Source organism: Athene cunicularia (genome assembly GCF_003259725.1).
Source record: "Athene cunicularia isolate RWA chromosome 26 unlocalized genomic scaffold, athCun1 chr26_part1, whole genome shotgun sequence".
Lineage (NCBI taxonomy): Eukaryota > Metazoa > Chordata > Aves > Strigiformes > Strigidae > Athene > Athene cunicularia.
In genome coordinates this window covers 2,475,991-2,496,822 of record NW_020799136.1, presented here as the reverse complement: position 1 = coordinate 2,496,822, position 20,832 = coordinate 2,475,991, and the positions used below count along the sequence as shown (strand labels likewise).

Sequence of the window (20,832 nt, the reverse complement as noted above, 5' to 3'; positions counted from 1 at the left end):
ATTTCTCCCCCCTCCCCAGTTTCCAATAAAACTATACAATGGGTTCAGGAACAACTGTTCACCAGCTATTACATTTAGATTTCCCATTTTAACAACCAGGACAAATTCTGTCCTGAGTTTTCTCCACTGTGAAGATACATTTCTCTTCTCACTTACTCAGAAGCGAAGCAGGAGCAAGTCCCCCAACACCGCAGGAATTTCAGCAGCATCGCACCGAGGATGGGATTTGGGCCCCAAAGGCGGTTCTTGCACTTGCATATGCAGGAGGATCAGGGCCGAGCACCTGCGGGTCTCTTCACGTCCTGCTTTTAAACTTTATGAAACCAACAGGCATTTAAAAAAACCCCAAACAAGGAACCCAAAATGAAACCAAAAGCCCCTCCAGCTGACTGCGCAGATCAGGTAACGTTAAGCCAGATTTTTGTCTGAACGTGTAAAGCAGCCGTTGGCTTTGCTGAAGCTGCGTTTCGACAGAAGCAACTTTCAGCTCCAGAGCTTCGTGTCGCGATGCTGACGGGGAGAGATCAGCACGGGCTCCTGCGTGCTCAGAGCAGGGATTCCACCCCGAGGTACGTGACGGCGCCGCGGAACCAAAGGTGGCAGCAAAAGTCAGACCTCGGCTGCAGTGTGAAACCAAAATTTGTACATATAAAAATAATTGTACAGAGGAAATATTTTCAGCAGAATAAAATCTTTAAACATCGAAGAGAATCTACAAAAGTCATTAAAAGTAACCTTCTGTACTTCAGTGTGCGGTAGGATTAAACACATCCAACAGGGAGGGTGAGTGAGGACATCGCGTCGGCGTAACGACGTACTGGTGGTAGTTGTTATGACAAAATACTGGATCTACCAGAACGGAAGAGGAATTCACAAAACATGGATAAAAACCAAAGCTTGGAAACCATAACAAAAACACAGAAACAAAATGAAAATGTACTAAAATTTAATCATTCATAAAAGCTGTAATTTAATCTGTGACAGTAAAACACAAGAAGCAATATTAGAGTTGGTTTAGTATATTATATATTTTTGCTTTTAAAGCCATAGAAATCAGTTATCCCAGTTTTTTTCCTATAAAAGACCCATTTTTTCCAAAGCATTATGCACAAACAATTTTAATTAGAATATAATGGCAGAATGAAAATAATGATATTCTGTAACTTTTAAATATAAAATGAAGTCAATGACTCAAAAAGTTATTTGTTGTGGTGAGTTCAAAGGGAAATTTCAGACAATATATATCTATAGTTATAGATATAAAATATAATGGTGGGACATTTTTAGTGCTCGATGGGGAGAAATTATGATAAAAGGGTCAATATGAAATTTTAATTATAGTAGCAATATCTAACATTTGAAATGCATCCATGCTCCTTTGTATAATCATACACTAGAGTCAATTATATTTATTTTCACATCTGTTAACTGCTATTGCAAAGGAGGAGTACTATTGTCTTAAATTTCCAAGAGATATACATAGAGCAATTTCTTTTTCCAGGGACTTGTGTGCAAACCATTTTAATATTTCAATTCTTCTCATAGTATATAAAAACAGGAGAAGCTTCTTCAGATATGTTATTAACTTCCATAAGGTTCTGAAGTCGGGAATGCTGGCACTTTCCATTTAGGCAACAGTTCTTCATTCCTGCAATCTAGAAAAAGCAAAAAAAAAAGAGGATGGAGGGAAGGTGTCTCATCCCACCGACGAGCAAACGATCTCGGGCAAAGGCCTGAGAGCTTCCCCAGACAACCCGCACCCAGGCTCGTGAAAACACGCAGCGGTTCAGCAGGAGGAGCTTCTCTTCCCCCAGGACTGGGGTTTGCTCCTGCCACCCTCCGACTTCGGAGGCACAGGAAGAAAAGGGACCTCGGAAACTACAACTCGAAGAAACAAGTTCTTGTTTATCGTGCCCGCAGACGGCCGCCACCCGTCCTCCTCATCTGCTTCACGGCAGCCTGGGTTTGGAACTCGGCGATGGACGGACAATTTATGGGAGAGGGATTTCATCTCTGATATCTCCGAGATGCTCTTAAAGTCTGATGAGTTGGAAACGCGGACGGGGCCGCGCGGCACACGCGTGTGCTAACACGCACGGGGCAGCCCCGGTGATATTTCTGGCCAAAACCCGAAGCTACAGACATGCTGCTTCCATTCGGGATGTGAGAGAAGTGCTGTAAGCACACAGAGTGCCCTGCCAAGACAGACAGGAAGGTTATTTATAGCTGTGTCCAACCTTGGGCTGGTTTTTTGTTTTGGGTTGGGTTTTTTGGTTTTTTTTTTGATGGGCAGCTTTTTATTTGTGTGCCACTGAAATCCATGTCCCACCCAAACCAGTCCGCGATTGTCCCCATAACCCCTAGGGCGAGAGAGCAGCTGCACCAGTAACACAAGTTCTGTAGATGCTACCAAATTTCAGCAGAGGAGAAAAAGGAGCAAAACTGAGCCACAGTGGCTCAGAGCAGTGTCACAAGAGAGAGAACCTGCACGAATAAAAAGGAAGTTCCTGCTCTGTTGCACTCATCAACCCAAGAAAAGGAGAAAGCGAGAGAGGCAGATATTTCTCTGACAGGTCAGTCAGTAGAAATGACTTTTTTTTAAAAAAAAAGCATCCAACAAATGCAGAGTTTTGTGTTTGTGAGCAGACAGAAGGAAGAGGAATGGAAGGAAGGGGAGTGGGTCCTCTCTCTGTTGGGAGCAGCTCACGGCCCTGAGCTGTGGGTGCAATTCAGACACCTCTTACCTGGCTCAGAGCTGCTGCACGATGGGAGCCTAAAGCAGCAGACACGATTTCTTTTTAGGCTTCTTCTTTTCCACTGGTGTTTTTCTATTTATCTGTCTGACCAGGTCATAAAAGATCTGAAAACGAAAAACACAAACTGAAAAAATCAAAGTGATAAAACATTAAGCCAGCGCCAAAAATTAGGCAGGTTGACAAGCTGATAATCTTTCCTGGTGGCTACAGACTTACAAATTAATTTATTAAAACATGTTTCTCAAGCAACTGCTCATGGAACGAGAGAGCAGAGCATCATCAGGGAGCTGCGAACTCCCAGCCTGCGGCACACAGCCTTCTCCTTCGGGTGATCAAAGGCTTCAGAAGAGTACGGCAACGAAACGGCAACAAATCCCTTGCTTTGGCAAAGTGGGAGAAAGCTGGGGAACGACAAAAGGGTTTTTAAAAGACGGGCATAAAACCCTCAAGGCTCCTCTTCTCTCCGGGGCTGGCGAGGCTGCGCAGAGCGCCGCAGCGCCTTCTCCCTCCTCCCTGGCTCTCGCCTCCCACAGCCGCGTCACCCGCCCGCTGCGAAGGACCCCAACACATTCCAACGGTTAATCAATTACTTTACTTTTATTGCCTGGTCTAATCTTTGGAGTTTATTAATAAAAATTAGCAAGGAGAAGCAAATCATCTGTCCTGAACTCAGCCATTTCCAGAGGGAACGGATACAGGGGCCTCTTTCAGCTTCAGAGACGAGTTTCTTGTGAACGCTTTTGCTGTGAGTTGTTTTCCCAGCAATGCTCAACCCATTTATAGCAAAATGAGCTTCACAAAAATGCCTGGAACCAGGTCACAGTATTGAGGAGTAATATTTAAACCTTCAGAAGGCTCCACCCTTGTCCTTGTTTACTTTTTTCCTTCCTGGAGTGGCTGACAGCTCACAAATTCTTGTTGATTCCAAGGAAATTCAGACGACAAAGAAAGAGTTTGTAACAAGCTGCAACAACTGGAAATTTAAGATTTGCTGGTTATTACCTACATGAAGAAGCACTAGTGCACAAATAGTTTCAAATTTAATTAGCGTGATGGTGGCTTTATCAAGCTCTTGTGTAAAATATTTTACAACAGCATTTGAGTTGCTCGCTTTACTAAGTTGCTACTCCTTTACTAAGCTTATTACTACAGTCTTCTACTGTCGGCCTCTGGCAAGAGCAGCAGTCTGTACTCTCCCACAGACACAGCCAAGACCTTCAGAAGCGTATAGACGAGGAGAAAGTTTCTGTAGGAGAAACCAATTAATAACTGCCATCTTCTATGCTGATGTAAACCAGCTTTCAGTATTTAAGCCTTTGTAAACAAAAGCCAAGACGATTTGAATGTGATTATGATGTGCAGGAAGAGTCTGAATTTCTAGAGGCATTAACCATCTCTGCTCTGGAAAACCAGATCCTTTGCCTGTTTTGAGGCAGATCCCTCTCACCTTCCCAGGGCCAAGGTAGGGATAGAAATCCCTCTGAAAAATAAGGTAAAGTTAGACCATTTAGGTGCCGGTACTGACTGCGAGTACGGAAGTGCAGTCTGCAGCGAGGTTTCAGGAATGCCACTATCCCCAAGAAAGGTCAGTGTGGTGCAAAAGCATCACACGGGTCACCAGAAAGACACCGGAGTGTTGCTGCTGAGACTGACTCTCACCTGGATTAAAAGCTTCCTCTCTGTACGAAAAGCTTGTTTCAGCAAACGCACGGAGAAATATGTTAAAATCTGGTCTAAAGTGTGATAAAGTTAGAAAGTCCAAAAGCAGCTTAAAAGACCCCAAACCTAGAATAATGCAAACGCTTCCCCAGTCTATGAGCCAGCAGAACAGAGAGAAAACCAGAAAATCAAGATCACAATAAAACTAGAAACTAATGTTCTGGATCGTCTTCTCTACGATCCGAGTCTCTGGAGGCAGCGGGCAGGGCTGGGCAATAGGAGCTGGCGGATTCACCCGCTGGGGGGACTGTGTGTAAACCAGGGGCGTGCACCCGCCCCAGGGCAGCCCAGCGTCTGCATAGAGAACCCCTGTCCCCACGCAGCTCTCGGGGGAGCCTGAAGGTCCCTTCGGCTAATGCGAGGTCAGTCTCTGCCGCAAACCGCGGCCATACAAACGAAACAGCGTTTGGTACGCTCCGCAGCGATCCGTTTGGCGACTGAGCCGCTCGTTTCTTCATTAACAGTCACAGTTTTACTCCAGCTCAGCCACACACACCCCACCAGTCCCTTCTGGCAGGAGCCCAGCTCGGCGAGCTGTATGTACTGGGCTGGATCAGGGGCACTGCAGCCAGGCTAATCCCCACCACAGAAGCTGCAATTCATGAGCCTGGAGCTCCCTTCCCTCTCAACTGGAGCGATGCAGCGCTGCGCACGTCCCGCGAGCTGCCAAACTAAGGCTGGGCCCAGCCCAAGGTCCCACTGCTCCTGCTTATCACACAGCCTCCCAAACGGGCCTGCTTATCTCCCGGCACCAAGCCCGCCCTGCTCAGGGGGGGGTCACCGCAGCTTCTGCGGCTGGAAACCTGGCCTCTGTCACAGGCAGATAATTCACAGCAGAGAATAAAAACTTGGTGCCTGATGTGAAGCAGAGCTCCTCAGCACAACGGCACCGCCAAAGGCACGCCGACTGCAGAGGCGCTTCTCGTTTAAAGACGGGGAGCTGCCTGGGCAGACGTACGTGTGGACACGGCCTCGGCAGGTCAGTGCCTTACCGGAGGAGGCCTGCGATGAGGTGTCTGCTCGAGCAGCCAGATGTAGCGGGAATGGGAAAAGCAAATACTTCAAAACCGGCCAACACTGCGCAACACCACAAGCGATACAATGGGGCATAAGCCACGTTCTGAATATCAGCAGCGGTTATCTTGAAGAAGTACACTAACCAGATAAAGTTTATCTGAGCTAGGAGTCATCCAGTTAGCTGGGCTTACTCAGGACCCTCTGCTATTCATGTCCTCTGGCACAGGCTATAGGAAGCACTTACCTGGAGAAACCACCCACCCTTTACAGAGAAAAAGGAGCCGATCTCCTCAGAACAAACAGAAAGCAGCAGCCAAACACACCACAAGCCTTTCTTAGGCTGAGATCTCCAAATCATCCTGAATCTTCCCAATTAAGAAATATATGAAGGACCACAGGCTGGTTTAGTGTGGCATTCACGCCGAAGTAGGAAAGACAAGGGAACAGCTGATAATTACCTCATTAACGTTGATTTTAGACTTTGCAGATGATTCTAGAAAGGCACAGTTACACCACTGTCGTGCTAAGTTTTGACCCTGTTCTTTGCCGACTACACGCTCTTCCTCCAGGTCACATTTATTGCCAACCAGAATCATTGGAACCTGGAGAGGAGACAAGCAAGAACAAGAGGAGCATCAGCAAGTTAACGTACCACGTGGACTGTAATGCCGCGGCGTACAAAGGCTGTGAGGAGGAGGGAAAAACACAGACAGTATGAAAAACAATACAAATGAGAAGTTCGGCAGAGCTGACGGACTGGGCTGGAATTGAGAGCCTGCTGGAAAGGGCTGAAGGAAGTCCGTACTACAGACACGCTGGCTCACTGAGAATTAAACACCTGGAGGACACCGTAAAACCAAACGGTCATATTTCAGCACAATCTCAGGTTAGTAAAGATTAATTTTCTGGTCCCTACATCCAGCACCATTCTAGTAAAAGACTCAATTTACCACGGAAATGCATTTCAGGACTTTATGTGACAGCAGGCTAAAGTGGCTGCCAGTTTAGCCTACTGCAGACAACAGAACCTAGAGCACGTGTTTTAAGACAAATAATATATGTTTCAGCCCCTTTGACCTGTCTTGTCAACCTGCTGTCAAGCCACACAACAATAAATGGAAACACCTTTGAAAAGCACTGCCCCGGACACGGAATGAAAGGCAACAGTCCTGGGCAGCCCAGTATTCCCACTGCCCCGTGCACAAGAGCGCCTGCCCTTCTCATCTCAGCACACTATGGCACTGCCGACACGTTTTGCATACACACGGAGAAGAGGATGTTCACTACGAAAGGCACAAGTGCCGTGCTCTGTATTTACTAGCTTAGAATAACTAACATCTCCAACTAGTGTCCACCTAGCAGCTCAGCTCCTGAAAGCACATCACTTCCAATAAATCTCATGCAATATTAAACCAAACATTTGATACATGCTTAAAAGATTCATCCTACACCCATGATGCAAATACAGGCAAATCGTTTGTTTGAGACAGTGAGGAAAGGGCATCTGCCCCTCTCCTTAAGCTGCTGGCTCCATACAGTATCTGGGTGAGTCACCTCCTTGCTCCTTCATGGGGAAGAAAGTGCCTTGGGGAAACCATACTCCTTGTGACATTTCCTACAGAAAACCACAGAAATGCAATACCGTAGGAAAATGACCTTGGCTGTAGTAAATGCTTGTTACCAACGTGTTTGCCTCAGGCTGCAGAGCAAGGAGGGTCCCTTGGACGGGGGTCCCTTGGACGGGGGTCCCTTGGACGGGGGTCCCTTGGACGGGGGTCCCTTGCCCAGCCCCAGCTCCCAGGTTTCTCACCGGGGCTGTGGTTGCCTTGGCTTGGTGCAGTGCGGAGAGCCAAGTGCAATCAGCACTCATTAACTTATAAAACCATTTGTCTCAAAGTTATCAGAGTAAGCGCTGGTGAGTGTAAGCAGCAGGACACTTGCTCTCATCAGTTATGTTTTAATATTGAGTTAAAACTCTTTCAGGATGAAAAAAAAAAAACTGGGCAAAAAGATAGATTAAAACCAGTACTCAGACCTTTTAGAGAAAATCCTGATGGGTAACTTCAGAAGGTTTCCTCTGCTGCTCAGGCAGCCCCTACCACGGCTGGAGCCCACCAAGGTGTCACAAGCAAGTAGAAAAGACCTTAAGCCAGCAAACAGAAAACACAAAGCACCCAGACAACCTCGGGAACGACCCCAACTACCTGCCCCCGGGTGCCATTTCCGTACCTACAAACGGTGGGATCAGCGCCCGGCCCCTCCGGCGGGAGCCTGCCCCGAGGAGGGTGCAGCTGGGGCACCTGCCAGCACCGCCCGGCCCCCCGCTCCAGCCCCAGGCCTCCGCAGCCGCCTTGGAGACGGAGAACGCCGTTCAGGACCTCCGACGCCTGGGAACTGGGGGTGACAGGTCACTCTGAAGTTTGCTTCTACAACCTGCACCGTGGGAGATGACACAGCCAGAGCCAAGGTGGCTCTGAAGCGCGAGCCCACAGCAAGACCTGCAGGATGCTCTGCAGGGCTCCGCGTGCAGGCAGCGGCGACAGCATCCTGTTTCCCCTACGCCGTGGAAAAGTAGAAAAAAAACCCTAAAGAACTGCTGATAATGGGTGTGCCCCCCGCTCCACTTCCTGCAGCGTTTAATTCTTTGAACAGAAAATGAGTACTTTCCAGCTGGAAAATAAATCATTATCCACTTCCTCTGGTAATTTACAACACACTGTATGTTTTTAATCTACTTCAGTGTTAACATTTGTAGTCTCTTCCTGATTCAACTACACTCAAGAGTAATTTTTGTATTTAAAACTCACAGCCGTACTGTTTAAAAAATGATCACATTCTTATTTTTGAGAAATAAGTTTTACTTATTACATCAGAAACCTGAAGTCACAACACAGATGAGGCAAATCCAAAAAAAAGTGTATTTCACATCAGGCCAACAGGATATTTACAACTGTATCAAGTTTAATCCCACTCCTCACGGTTTTCTAGAGATATAAGAGAAATTTTCTCATACCAAAACCTGAAAATGTGTTTTGAATATGTTCAGTAAAAAAAAAAATATATTAAGATGTGAAATGATAGGGAAAAAAAGTGCTACCTAGATGGGTAAAGAGTGGAGGTTTGAAAGACATGAAACTCTGAGAGGTTGTTTCAAAAGTTATTGTTTATCATAAAGCCAAGACCAGAGCTTGATGAACAACTAACTTCTGATCATTTGGTATTTCATGTAGAAAACCAGAATTTAAACTCTGTTAGACGTATATAATTTAATGGTTTAAGTACTGAGGTTTTAAAAGACACATACTGAAACTAAACACAGGAAGGAGTGCATTCTCCTAACTCAGCAGAACATGGCTTAAATGTTCAAAAGGTTCTCAAGCTTGGATCCCCCTAACACAAAATAAATAAATGCATTTTAATAATTAAATCAAATCACTGAAGTAAAAACGAAAGCAACAGTCTCTATTGTCTGATGAACTTGACCAGCTTACGGTGCAAATTCCCCTCCGGCGAGAGCAGCTGAGCGAAGCGCCGGGCTCTGACCGAGGGGCCAGTAACAAACTCACGTTACCAGGGATTTACGCGGGTGTAATCCCAACCGAAATGAAAACCAGTTTTGCAAAAACAGAAGTTCAGCTCATTAAACCAAGGAGGGAACCGAAGCCATCCAAAACAAAGTCATCAGGACCCGGGGCAATGAAGATCCAAGAGCAAGAAGCAGCCCCCGACCAGCCAAGCCGCGCTCTGCTCAGGGCACGGCGTTTCCCTGACTGGTTGTTTAAATACCCAGCACACAGCTTACCCCACGCTGCTCACCCGCGCGGCACAGGAGCCACAGACCCTTAAACCCCCGCCCTTCCCGCAGAAGGGGATAAGCACATTTCCGTACGATGCCCTAAAATTCTGCGAAAGTTTTGATTCCGATGGATTTGAGTGAAGCAGAGCTCACAGACCGAGGGACTCGGCACAGACACAGTAAGGGAATCTCTGCTCCCCGCAGCGGGAGCCAGGGCTGCTCCACCCAGCCAGCTGACCCCGCTGCCACCCGCCTCCCCGACACTGCCCTCACACACAGAGAAATGAAATAAAGGAACATCCAGCAATTTAAAAAAAAAAAAAAAAAAAAAAATTAATACTAACGACACTTAAATGACAAGGCACAGTTTGGCCCATTAGCTGAACGTGTCCTTTCTACTCTTAGTTCAAGTTCACCCGTTTGGACTGTGGCCCGAACGCGGGCGCAGGGCGCAGAGGGCATCGCCCGCCCGCCCCGGGACTGGAGAGGCCTCAGGGCCGACCTTCAGCAAACGGCACGGCTGTGGGCTTCAACGTCCACTTCATACATCTGGGAAACGCAATGTCAGTCTCCACTGTAAGACAGCGGCAGATCTACTAAAAATATCAGTAGCGGTGAGTCCGACTCTTATTTGTCCTTAACTCTGAGGGAAACAAGGTACCACTAAAGCACAGTGAAAGAAAATGAAAATACTGGAAAGGAGTTAAAAGGAGAGAAAAAACCCAACGTTGCTTTCAATCAACTCTCACCATTTCCAAAGACTGTTAGACTTCCAGTACACGTGAAAATCTGGTTTCATTACACCCCTCAGCAGGTGTTGGACCTCAAGTAACAACACTGGAAATAACCAACAATGCTAAGGAAACTTACTTCAACACAAAACTTTGCTACAGAGCAAAGAATACCCTTAGAAAGAAATTTTGCCCTCAAATTCCTGTATGTTCACTTACAAGGACGTTTTAGCCATTTGCAGGAGAAAAAAAAATATTCTACTTACATCTTCAGTGTCCTTAACCCGTAAAATCTGTTCCCGCAGGTCCTGTAAGTCGTTAAACGTGGACTGTGCTGTTATAGAATATACTAGTGCAAACCCTTGACCATTCTTCATATAGAGATCCCTCATTGCTGTGAATTGCTCCTGTAATCAAATATTTTTAAAAGTAATTAGCTAGTGAAGGCAGCTAATGAACATTAACAATGGAACATTGTAAAGGAGACAATATAGTACCACACAGAGAGCAGTTAAATTTTTACCCCTTACAGAAAGCCACCAAAGGATGCAAATTTAATAAAAGCATTAACACATCTCCTTCCATTTGTTTTGGGGTTTTTTTTTTTCCTAATAGGGAAAGAGGCTTCTTGAAAAAATGGGAAAAAGATCAAGAATAGCAATAAAAATGTAACTGCAGACTGACTGTTGTATGCCCCGAACTATACTACAAGGTGTTGAGATGTGGCTGACATATTTGTCAGCGATCTCCCATTTATTTTCTGGGAAGGTGTTAAGCACGAGCCTGCCATCATCCCAACACCCCAGACAACAGGACTGGAAACTCAATTTTTCCTCTAACACGATACTGAGACGGGACAAGGTGTCACACACTCACAGTTTCCTGCGAGCCCCCTCGGAACGCCCGCGGTCATACAGCAGCCACCCCTGGCACGGAACGGCCTAAAGCTTCCATGCAATGAAATGCAAGAGCAGGCTGGAAAATCTGCCCCAGCTCAGAGCTGCCTCTGTCCAAGCCTGCGCAAGGAGGCTTCACCAGAACCGTGTAACAACGATGTCTGCTTCTACGCCTTCGCGTTGCTGTTGACAATTTTCAAAGCTTTCCAAAGAAAACTAACTTTTGGGAAGCACGTCCTGCCCCTGTGACGTGCACTCAGCCGTCCCCGGGCCTGTGTACCGAGGGAGGGGACTCTGCCCAGCGGTAGGTGACACTGGTGTGGCAGAGGGCACTGCCCAGCCCTCGGGATGGCACCACCTGGGCACAGGCACAAGATCTTCACTGACAAAACCCTCCCCACGCAGGCTGCTGCGACACGCTGGGAGGAGATGCCCACGCACTGCCAGGGAGCGGCTTCGCTCTGTGTCTGTGTATTCTGGCCACTTGCAAAATGAACTTGTAAAATTATCCCCTATCAGCATGGCGATAGCGAGGCGAGAAGAGACGAGTGGCGCGGGATGTACCAACCTCTGTGTCCCAGCACGGGGGCACCCGGCGGGGAACGGATTCACAGCGCTGCTGGCAGGGCTGCAGAAGGCCTGTTCACCACACCGGCTGTCAGGTTATTTCACAAAGTTGTTCCAGTTAAATTATTGCAGCTGATCTATTGATTTTTGCTTGGGCAGGATTATTACACTGGTATAAGTTCTGTTCTTAACATCCCATCTCATTCTTAAAGAAACTCCATACCAATTAGAAAAAAAAAAATTAAAAAATTACTTACTGTCCCTGCTGTATCGAGGATTTCAAGCATACACTGTTGACAGTCTACTTCCACTTGCTGCGGAAAAAAGGGAAGAGACAAACACAGTTAAAACTGAAATGCCTGAAATGGGACAGGCAAGAGGAATCTCAGCTTCATTTTGACTTCTGCCACAAAGATCTCTATAAGCAAGGCAGCCGCTGCACTTCCCCCCGCTAGGAGAGTCACTGCTATTAGAGGATTAATTACGGCCCAAGCCAGGCGTTCGGGTCGGCTCACTTAGGCTCCAGGACCCTGTCGATTACAAAGGCTTAAATGAGCAGCTCATTGTAAACGTCTCAACTTAAGCCAGATAAAAAAAAACCACTCTTACAAATCAAATGATGCTAAACTTCAAATTTTCCTTGCTGCGGGGGGAGAAGGGAGTAAGGCAGAAAAACACTGAGTGATCCTCACGGTTAGGCTTAGCAAGTCTTCCACTCACTGAGAAATCTCTCAGATCCAACGGGGGTAATTCCAGGAAAGCAAAATAAATTTAACAGCGGAACTCACGCCACCATTTACATTTAATTATCACAGGCGCAAATGCTACAAATTTTTGTTTTATGTTTTGGTGCCTTTAATTACAGTGCCACGAACGCTAATCTGTAAAACAGGGGGTTACTTGACATCAGTCGAGTGAAGAAAGCAGCTCTGTTGATGGAATTACGTAACATGACAGCGTCAGTGATCCTGACAAGGACTTTCGCTCAGCAATTACAAGCCTGCAACCAAAACGCCCGTAAAGAATTTTATATGCCTTCAAACCAAGCAGAACGCATTTGAACGGAACAGCAAAACAGCCATTCCTGAAAGAAAACAACAAAAGGCAAATGCTACGCTACCGCAATATACCCTGCTGCGATGAACGGCGTATAGACCCTCCAGAACAACTTCTACAGATAGCCTACACAGAGCAAATATTGAGATCTGTGCTTTGAAGTAATAATTTTATGTCAGATTACGGCAACCAGATCGGAGCAGCAGTCTGACCCTAGCTTGGCTGAGCTGTTCCTAGCCCCAGGCATCAGGCAGAAGCACTGGCAGGAGGATGGGCAGCACACTGTCTGCCAGCCACCACAGCTCATTTCCCAGGGCACGTGGTTCAGGAAAACACACTGGGCAGGTGCAGTAACCTCTAACGACGGAACAGGCAAACAGACAAGAGCTGCAGCCTCAAACTGCCTCAGCAAGAGTCATCGGAGATTTGAAGTGAAAGCACCTGGTTATGCGGCGTAATACGGGTTTAATCATCCTGTTAAACAGAACTCAGTTAGGGAGCGGTTCAATTAACAGCAAAATTTGTAATTCCCTGATAATTCAGCTTTTTGGTAGCTGTTACAATTTGTCCAATTGCATTCAGAGGCCCTAAATTAGTAAAGTACTCTGTAAAGCTGAAGGAAAGTACCTGCACGAAGCCCCTTCCAAGACAGATGCTCTTCTGCACGTCGCTCTCCTGCTGCGGTTTTACACAGCCGTAACATCTTCCCCGAAAAGACCCTTTCTCGCTCCAATAACCTTTTGTTGCATTGTTAAAAAAAGAAGCAAGCTCTATGAGACTTGAAAGACAGAAAAATATTTTACCTTTCTGTATGAATCTTCTATTGTTGGGTCATATTTTTCAACAAAAATTCCTTGAACGAACTGTACAGTCTGGGGAGAAAGGAAAGAAGGAACAGATGAAGTGAACTGACCGCGACCAGTAACACTTCCCAAGAAGCACTTCACGAAAAAGTAACAACGCAAAAACTCCTCAACTGCTAAAGTTCAATAGTGGGGAGAGAGAAGAGCACATATACCTTGTCAATGTTTTAAAATAAAATTTGCGTACTTTCTGTTGCCTTAAGAATCACTTTATTCAAGCCTGTTTTCAGAACTTTTTTTGAAATGTGAACTGTTTGCATGGTCGCTTTTTTCATAACCGATGATATCCTCAAAAACGCCTTTACTTCGGTGCCTGTGACTTCAGAAGAAGAAAAGTCACCAAATATGGAAGGCTGGAAATTTAATCAGAAGAACTGGCAATCTGTGCATTGTGGAAAAGTACATTATGGAAAATCCACATTTCAATTCAAATCACGGTAAGAGTTACCGTGGAGCTACTCCTGATGACATGCTCAGAACACAGCGAGTTAAACCTGGAGTGTCTCCAGATAATCAGTTTCTGTTAAACCACTAAAGGAGGAGACAGCATGCATTTCAAAGAGGAAGTCTGTCTTCCCCCATACAATTATTTAAAGCAAATCTACTCTAGACATTTGCCACTGAGTTGTCGCTGGGACGTGGCCTGTCTCTGTACGTGGTGTGCTCTGGCTCCTGTCAGCCCGCGGCGTTCCTCTCCCCTGCTCCTCCCTGTCACCCCGCAGCCCGCACTCTCACCTACAATAACCTGCAATAAGGGTGTCGTGGAGTAAACCAAGGCGGTGTGTGTTTGCAAAACTAAGCGTCAAGATCCCAGCACTTAATTTTGTCTCTTTAAAAAAAAAAAATAAAAATCAACAAACACACCAACTATCTTCTGCCAACTGAACTTTCCACAAGTTTTTTTTTAACACAAATTCTGCAAAGTCACTACCTGTTTCGAGAAGCTCTATTTTGTTTGGGCAGAAGGCTGAGATTTTTCCACAAGAAGGTTCACATTTGTCACACAAGTACTTGCAAATTGTCAGAGTGGCACATGCCAGACACACACAGAGCATCTCGCTGTATGCTGGAAACTGAGCAGTCACCAGCAGTGGAAACCAGCAGGAAGAACTGCAGGTTACAGATTATATTCTAGGATTCTCAGCACAGCTGCCAACCAAAGAGGGTTCAAAGAAGGCTCCTACTTGTCAGGAGGCTAACATTTCAGCTCTGAAGTCGGTCACATCTGCACTGCTCTATTCTGGGAACTGTGTTTGTGAACCAGCCTTCAGCGCGAGAATCTGACAAACCGCTCACAACGTTTCATCTTCCTGCCGTAACGCTCGGGGTCTCGTTTTTATATCCACAAATACAGTGCTGCCCCGAAAGAAAAGTAACTGAACCCATGAACTGTCTTCTCAAATGGTTTTATTTCTAATAAATCGCTGTTCTAACTTCCGTTATCTCAACTAGGCTTTGTGTGTTCACACAGACACCAATTACACACAATTACAATTATATTCAACTTCAGTCAAAACCTACCTTACCATGAAATATCCCTAATCTCTAATATACTTCCATTTTATTGATTACAGGAGGAAAGAGAGGCCAAGGAAGGAGATACAGATCTGGGGTTATTGTCAGGCTATGCATGAATCCATATATAAAACTTTCCCTTAGTTTGAGGGACCAAACCCCAACTTTGGTTTCCAGTTTTATATAGGATTATGCACAACTCTTGTCATACTGCCCACCTGCTGACACTCCAGAAGGTTTTTTTACCCTCATTAGAAACGGGGAGAAAACTCCTTTAGAGGAAACAAAGAAGTTGCAAAAGAGCTGTGCTTTAATAACTGTGAAGGTTTTTCTGCCATCCTGTCATCGTTTCCAAAAGGCACAATCAGCATCATATTGGCACAGAAGAGTTAAAACAATAAGGAGGATCTGCAGCGAAACAACACCATATTGTAATCTACACTCAGACTGTAAAAACACAGAACTGAAAACAAACACCGGCCTCTTTGTTAGACAGTTTAGTTTATACAGTTCAAAGAAAGAAATTTTAAAGTGACCTCCGTATTATTTTAAATCCCACCTTGTAACCTCTTTCTTGCTAATGCTTGGAAATAGTAGATGGTCATCCTGAAACCTAGTATTAATCACTCCTTGCTGCTAATTGTCACTTACTGTGTCCTGTTATAAACACAATGGATTTATGTTGTATATGAACAACAATATATGCTTACTTAGCATCTAGACTGTCAAAAAGAATTTAACTTTTGTTTACCAGACTAAGCATCTGCAGTTCAGCTTTTATAAAGGTCAGTGACTCGGACTTCACATCACAAATAGGGACATTCAGGTATGTCAGATGCTGAATAATTTTTATGGACAGCGTATTTTACCTCGTGAGTCTCTCAGTGTTACATAACAAAAGCAAAATACTCCATCAAGGGGATGCTGGTGGAAAAAGTAACACAGATTGCTTAAGCTGCTGTGGGAGAACAGACTGCATCAGATCAGCCTGACACCTCCATCTTGTACAGATTAGGATGGGATCTCTGAAAGAGTCTATCAAATCTGATCCATAATTGAATAACCTTTCCTCCTGGTCTTCTGGATTCTGTAGGTGACTTACCAGGATTATTAACGGCCCATTTCCTCAGAATAAACAATGGTGCAAGAAGCAGTGCCTAAGACATGAATGGCTGGCCAGCTATTATCATCTGTGTGGAAAGGAACACGGTGTAGTTCCTTGTTTTAGATAACTTTACACTTGACCAGTTCTTTGCCTTTCTTACTGAAGCAAGCTGCTTGACTGATTTGTGATAAATAGGTGACAGGAATCTCTCTTACAATGCCTTCCTATCAACTCTGCTATGTAACCTCTTATTAGAAACAACACAAGTACTTAAGGAGGGCAAAGTGTCATCAGTCTGCTTATCCCTCCGCACTGCACCTCCCCTTGTGCCCCGCGGTACAGCCCAGGCTGCCCGGGGGGTTCTGTCCGGGATGGGGACGGACGGACACACACACGGTACCTCCCAGCCACACACAGCAGGACTCCACTCGCTGTTCCAGGCCGGGCTAGGCTTTTCATACTTAGATACAGATACTCAGCCACGTTCAGTATTGCACCATGCGGGAAGCAGAAACGAAATGCTAACGACTGCCACGGCGAGGAATTGCCCGCTGCTTCTCCAAGCACGTGACCCACATCCACAGGTACTTCAGCAGTGTAACAGTGGCTACGCGGCAGTCCCTAGGCTCGTTACAAGTCAGACAAATATCCCAACGCTTTGAAGGAGTGTTGTCTGCGATAAGATAGGCCAGTTCGGAACTCTGTGTGTATTGGTTTCAGAACTGCTTCCCAGAACTCACCAAAGCGGACTTCCCCACACCTCCTGAACCAAGGACCACTAGCTTGTACTCACGCATGGTGTGGTCTGTTCAAACAGCGACGACCTGGAAAGGGGGCAAAAAACCCAACAGTTAAAATCACATCTGCACAGACAAATTTGTGACACTGTCTTCTGCAAGCGGCAACACTCTCCTCTTCAAACACTCCCGAGAATAAAACACTCTTTAGTAACAGCTATGGCTTTTATTTTTCCACCTAGGGACTCAAGTTTAGACGGCGGCTTCGACAGCCCCAGTTTATCCGAGATGCCCAAAGCTGGACCTGTCAGCCTGCGGAGCTCGGGGAGGAAAGAGGATGAACACGCCCCGGCGCAGCCACGCGCGCCTGCTCCCAGCGGCGCTGGGCAGCACGAGCTCTCCCTGCCCCGGCTCCGCGTAAATCAACGGGTATCAGGCAAGAAAATTAGATCAGAAAGATGCAAGTAGAGAGATTTACTTCTCCCAGCCACCCCCAGCAGGGAAGGATTTAGGTCAGTGTTTTCTCTCTGGAAGAGGTCAGGCCTAACTTACAGCTGCCAAGGCAGAACCTCTCTGCTCGCCCAAGCAAGGACTCTGCCTTTTTATGGAAATCTTGCAACTCCCTCAACTCGCTACGCAGCACCAGAAAAACTTCTCATTCTCATCGAGATTCCCTGACAAATAAGGCAAATGACAAAGCCGGTGATAAACATTTTACACTATGTTTACATTATAAGCCAGGCTGGGCTGTCCCTATCAACCGAGCTCAAGCAAACAATGACCTCAGCAGCTAATTATCTTCCCCCTCTTCCCCCAGCAAGATAGCGCTTTCTTCCCAAGTAAGGCTTCAGAAACACAAGCACTATGAGGCTGGGCAAGCCGCGGTGCTCAGAGGCATTTCCAACTAACCTTGCCACAGGATTTATGGGATCACAGGCTACAGTTTGAAGACTGCTTTAAAAAACAAAAACATCCCAAGTAGTTCGATGGAGAAACGTATCACCTTGTCGGCTACCGTTAACAACAGCCTGGGAAGAACAGGGATCGTATTTTTAGCCTTGCAACTGTGGACAACTCCCTGACAATCTGTGTCTCGAGTTTATATAATCATTAAATCGGGACAGGGTTTGTTGTTGGTTTTTTTTTTTTTTTCTATCGTTTAGACTCCCAAGGGGAAGCTGTAAAACACAGTCAAGAGGAAAGGCACGTGCTGCCGCACACCCACAGCCAGTCCCCGCCGGGGCTGCATCGGCACCGGCACCTGAGCACGTTACCGAGACCCTGCCCCAACACCCCGCACCCTCACCCCTCACCCACAGCATGTTTTATGGGCTAAACGCGACACAAGCACAGGTTTAAAGGAAAATGTTAGCTGGAGAGAGGCACAACAACGTTCAGCTCATTAAGAGGACACAGCGGGCTCATCTGCCTGCGCTGGGGCTCCCTGCAGCCACAGAGCCAAGCCGCCCTCCCTCACCCCAGCCTTAGAGGGGGAATAAAGCTGAAGCTATCAGCAGCAGACCATAGTTTTAAGCAACTTGGGGTGGTTTTTCTTCAACTCTTGAAGTCTCTATGAGCTGAAATTGCTTAACTTCATAGAAATTGTGAAATTAAGTCAAACCAAAGGGGATTTTCCAGAACGGTAACTTTAAATATCTAAAAGCAGAGCAAGCAGTGTCTATGCACTCCAGTACACTGACAACATTATTAGTTAAAATTCTGGCAGCTGTAAGCTCTTCTGCTTGAAAACTTCCCTGAGAAGTAACATTCACTTCCTTTCTTTTAAAGATCATGATTCTGGAAGGGGAGGGGAATTTGAAACAGCACCGACTTTCCCCTTGATAATCCTCAGAAATTAAAAAGAGACAGACCCACCCAGCACCTCTACAGCCACTTTAAATAGACTCATAAATTAGTAGGGTTCAGATTTCACCTCTAATAACGAACAAACTTTGCTTCTACACTGCAAAACACCCAACACCTCAGGATTAATCCCTCCTCTTCTTTATTCTTTGAGAGGAGCATCACTTCGCTGCTGCTCCTGTCACCAACGCTGCCTGGGAAGGGACAGAAATTCAGCAATTCACAACCCCAAGATGCCCAGCTCCTTCCTCAAGGAAGAGCGAAGGGCCCTACGCTGCGAACAGATGGAGGGGTGACGAATGGATGCAGCGTATTTGTTTTAATAAACAAAAATGAAAGGCAGCGCAGGCAGGATGGCAGAAGATCTCGGAGAAGGACCAGCAGATGGATGCAAACGCAGGCGAAGCTGTAACCTGAAACGTGGCTCCGAGCGCCTGCACCTTTATCCAGCCAAGCACCCATACTGTCTCTCGCTGCAGAATCGCCTTTCGCCCTGTTGCAACCAACTGAATCGGGGTACAAAGAAGCAAAACTTTGAGGGTATTTCCCAACCGGCGGAAGAAGCCAGGCAGAGGCTGCGGGGAGGGTGGTGTGGGGAGAAAGGCTGAGGCCCTTTGCGAGATAAAACTTGATGCAAAAATTAGCCGCTCCTGTTCAAAAAGTTTCCCCAGCTTATCAGGGAGTTTATAATTTGCGTGGTGGGGAGAGAGAAGCATGAACAAAGAAGATAAGTGAACACGGCACTGAAAGAGAGTGGGTGCAAAAACTTCACACTAACCCAAAATGTGACGTGCACCTCGTGAAATGCAAATGCCCGAGCACGGTTTTATACATCTGAAGAAGGCAGTTTGGATTTATTAGTTTCTCCTTCCTTCTCCAAACACTGATGGGGCTACAAGTAACAGGAGGTGCAGATATGCCGCTCAGTGGGAGGAAGACAGTGCTAGGAGCACGTGGTCTGACGGTTTTGCATAACTTGGTGAAACGTTGGCCATACCGATGGCACAATCTCCATTAAGTAAGGCAACAGAAAAGACTTCAAATCAAAAAAATAATCCAAGCAAGAACATTCTTGACTCAGCCTTAAAAACTGCGGACTGTAATCATAGATTTGTATTTTGTACAGTAGCAGAGGACATCAGGAAAGGCCAAACACAAAACTTCAGTATTTCTTTTCCACACTACAAGAAACAATGAGGCAACCTTTTATTTTAAACAATGCATTACACACTTATCACTTCTCAGATCTCCCCAACTGCCGGTGTTTTCACCATCAGCAATTTCGTTTGAAATACATTGAGAATATTAAAAAACGCATACCTTGGCATAAAAGATCTCTCATCAGTGTTAGCAGCCCTGCGGAAGGTTTTTCCAGGTTTCCTATAAGGGAAAAAAAAAAAAAAAAAAAAAAAAAAAAAGAAGAAAAAAATAATCATTTTTCAAATGACAGTGTATGCAAGCGCCAAATCTTCCCTTTATAGTTTCAAACCAAAACATGCCTGTTACAAAATCTGCTCTTTGCTCTATCAATGGAGCTCTATGCAATTTCTCAATACTTGAATCAAATTACCTTAAAAACAAGAACTCCGGCACAATTTAACCTTGTCTCTAGGACAGTGAAAGACTGGGAGGGCGTTGGGAGGACGCCAACAGCAAAACACAATTTCTATTAGATTATGTCACTTAAAAACGCTTTTACAAACTGGACTTGGAGTTAAGGCAAACCATGGGAAGAAGACGTGAAATTGAACGTTCTTAGGTTAAAAAGTAAAAATCAAGCTCACAGCTGTGAAGCGAACACAGGACGGCACTGGCTTCTGGAAGCGAGGAGTAAACCCTTGTCCCTGTGCTGGCGCAGCGTCAGCTCAGCCACCCAACCCTCCGCATGCAGTCACGAAGCTTCGGTCTGAAAACAGAGCAACCGCCGCGACCGAGCCTCCCTCCCCAGAGCCACGGCGCTGGGAAAGCTGGGCCGGACCCGACCGAGCTACGGGGCCGAAACGCTCCCCCACCGCCAGGGCCGCAGCCGCACAGGATTGCGCCCCGGCTCGGGCCTTGCTCACCGGCCGCCTCGCTGCCTTCAGCTTTCATCTAGGAGCACAAGTGACTTGCCGTTTGTCTCCCTTTTAATTAATGAAAATTTCAAGTTCCTTGTATTTGTCTACCAGATTTGACAGCAATACAATGCAGGCGTGGTAGGGAAAGGTTGCC

General features: G+C 46.1%; 1 protein-coding gene across 1 annotated transcript; it reads right to left on the bottom strand.

The window, feature by feature from the left end:
* Window positions 1-929: 929 nt before the first annotated feature.
* RAP1A (RAP1A, member of RAS oncogene family) lies at window positions 930-20,021 on the bottom strand. The gene is made up of 8 exons (XM_026864090.1): window positions 19,942-20,021; window positions 16,762-16,845; window positions 13,342-13,410; window positions 11,740-11,796; window positions 10,286-10,426; window positions 5,951-6,094; window positions 2,745-2,860; window positions 930-1,655 (listed from the first exon to the last, which is right to left on the bottom strand). Exons 2-7 carry the CDS (start codon window positions 16,816-16,818, stop codon window positions 2,774-2,776), a joined length of 555 nt encoding a protein of 184 aa, XP_026719891.1. The 5' UTR covers window positions 16,819-16,845; window positions 19,942-20,021; the 3' UTR covers window positions 930-1,655; window positions 2,745-2,773.
* Between the last annotated feature and the right edge of the window lie 811 nt (window positions 20,022-20,832).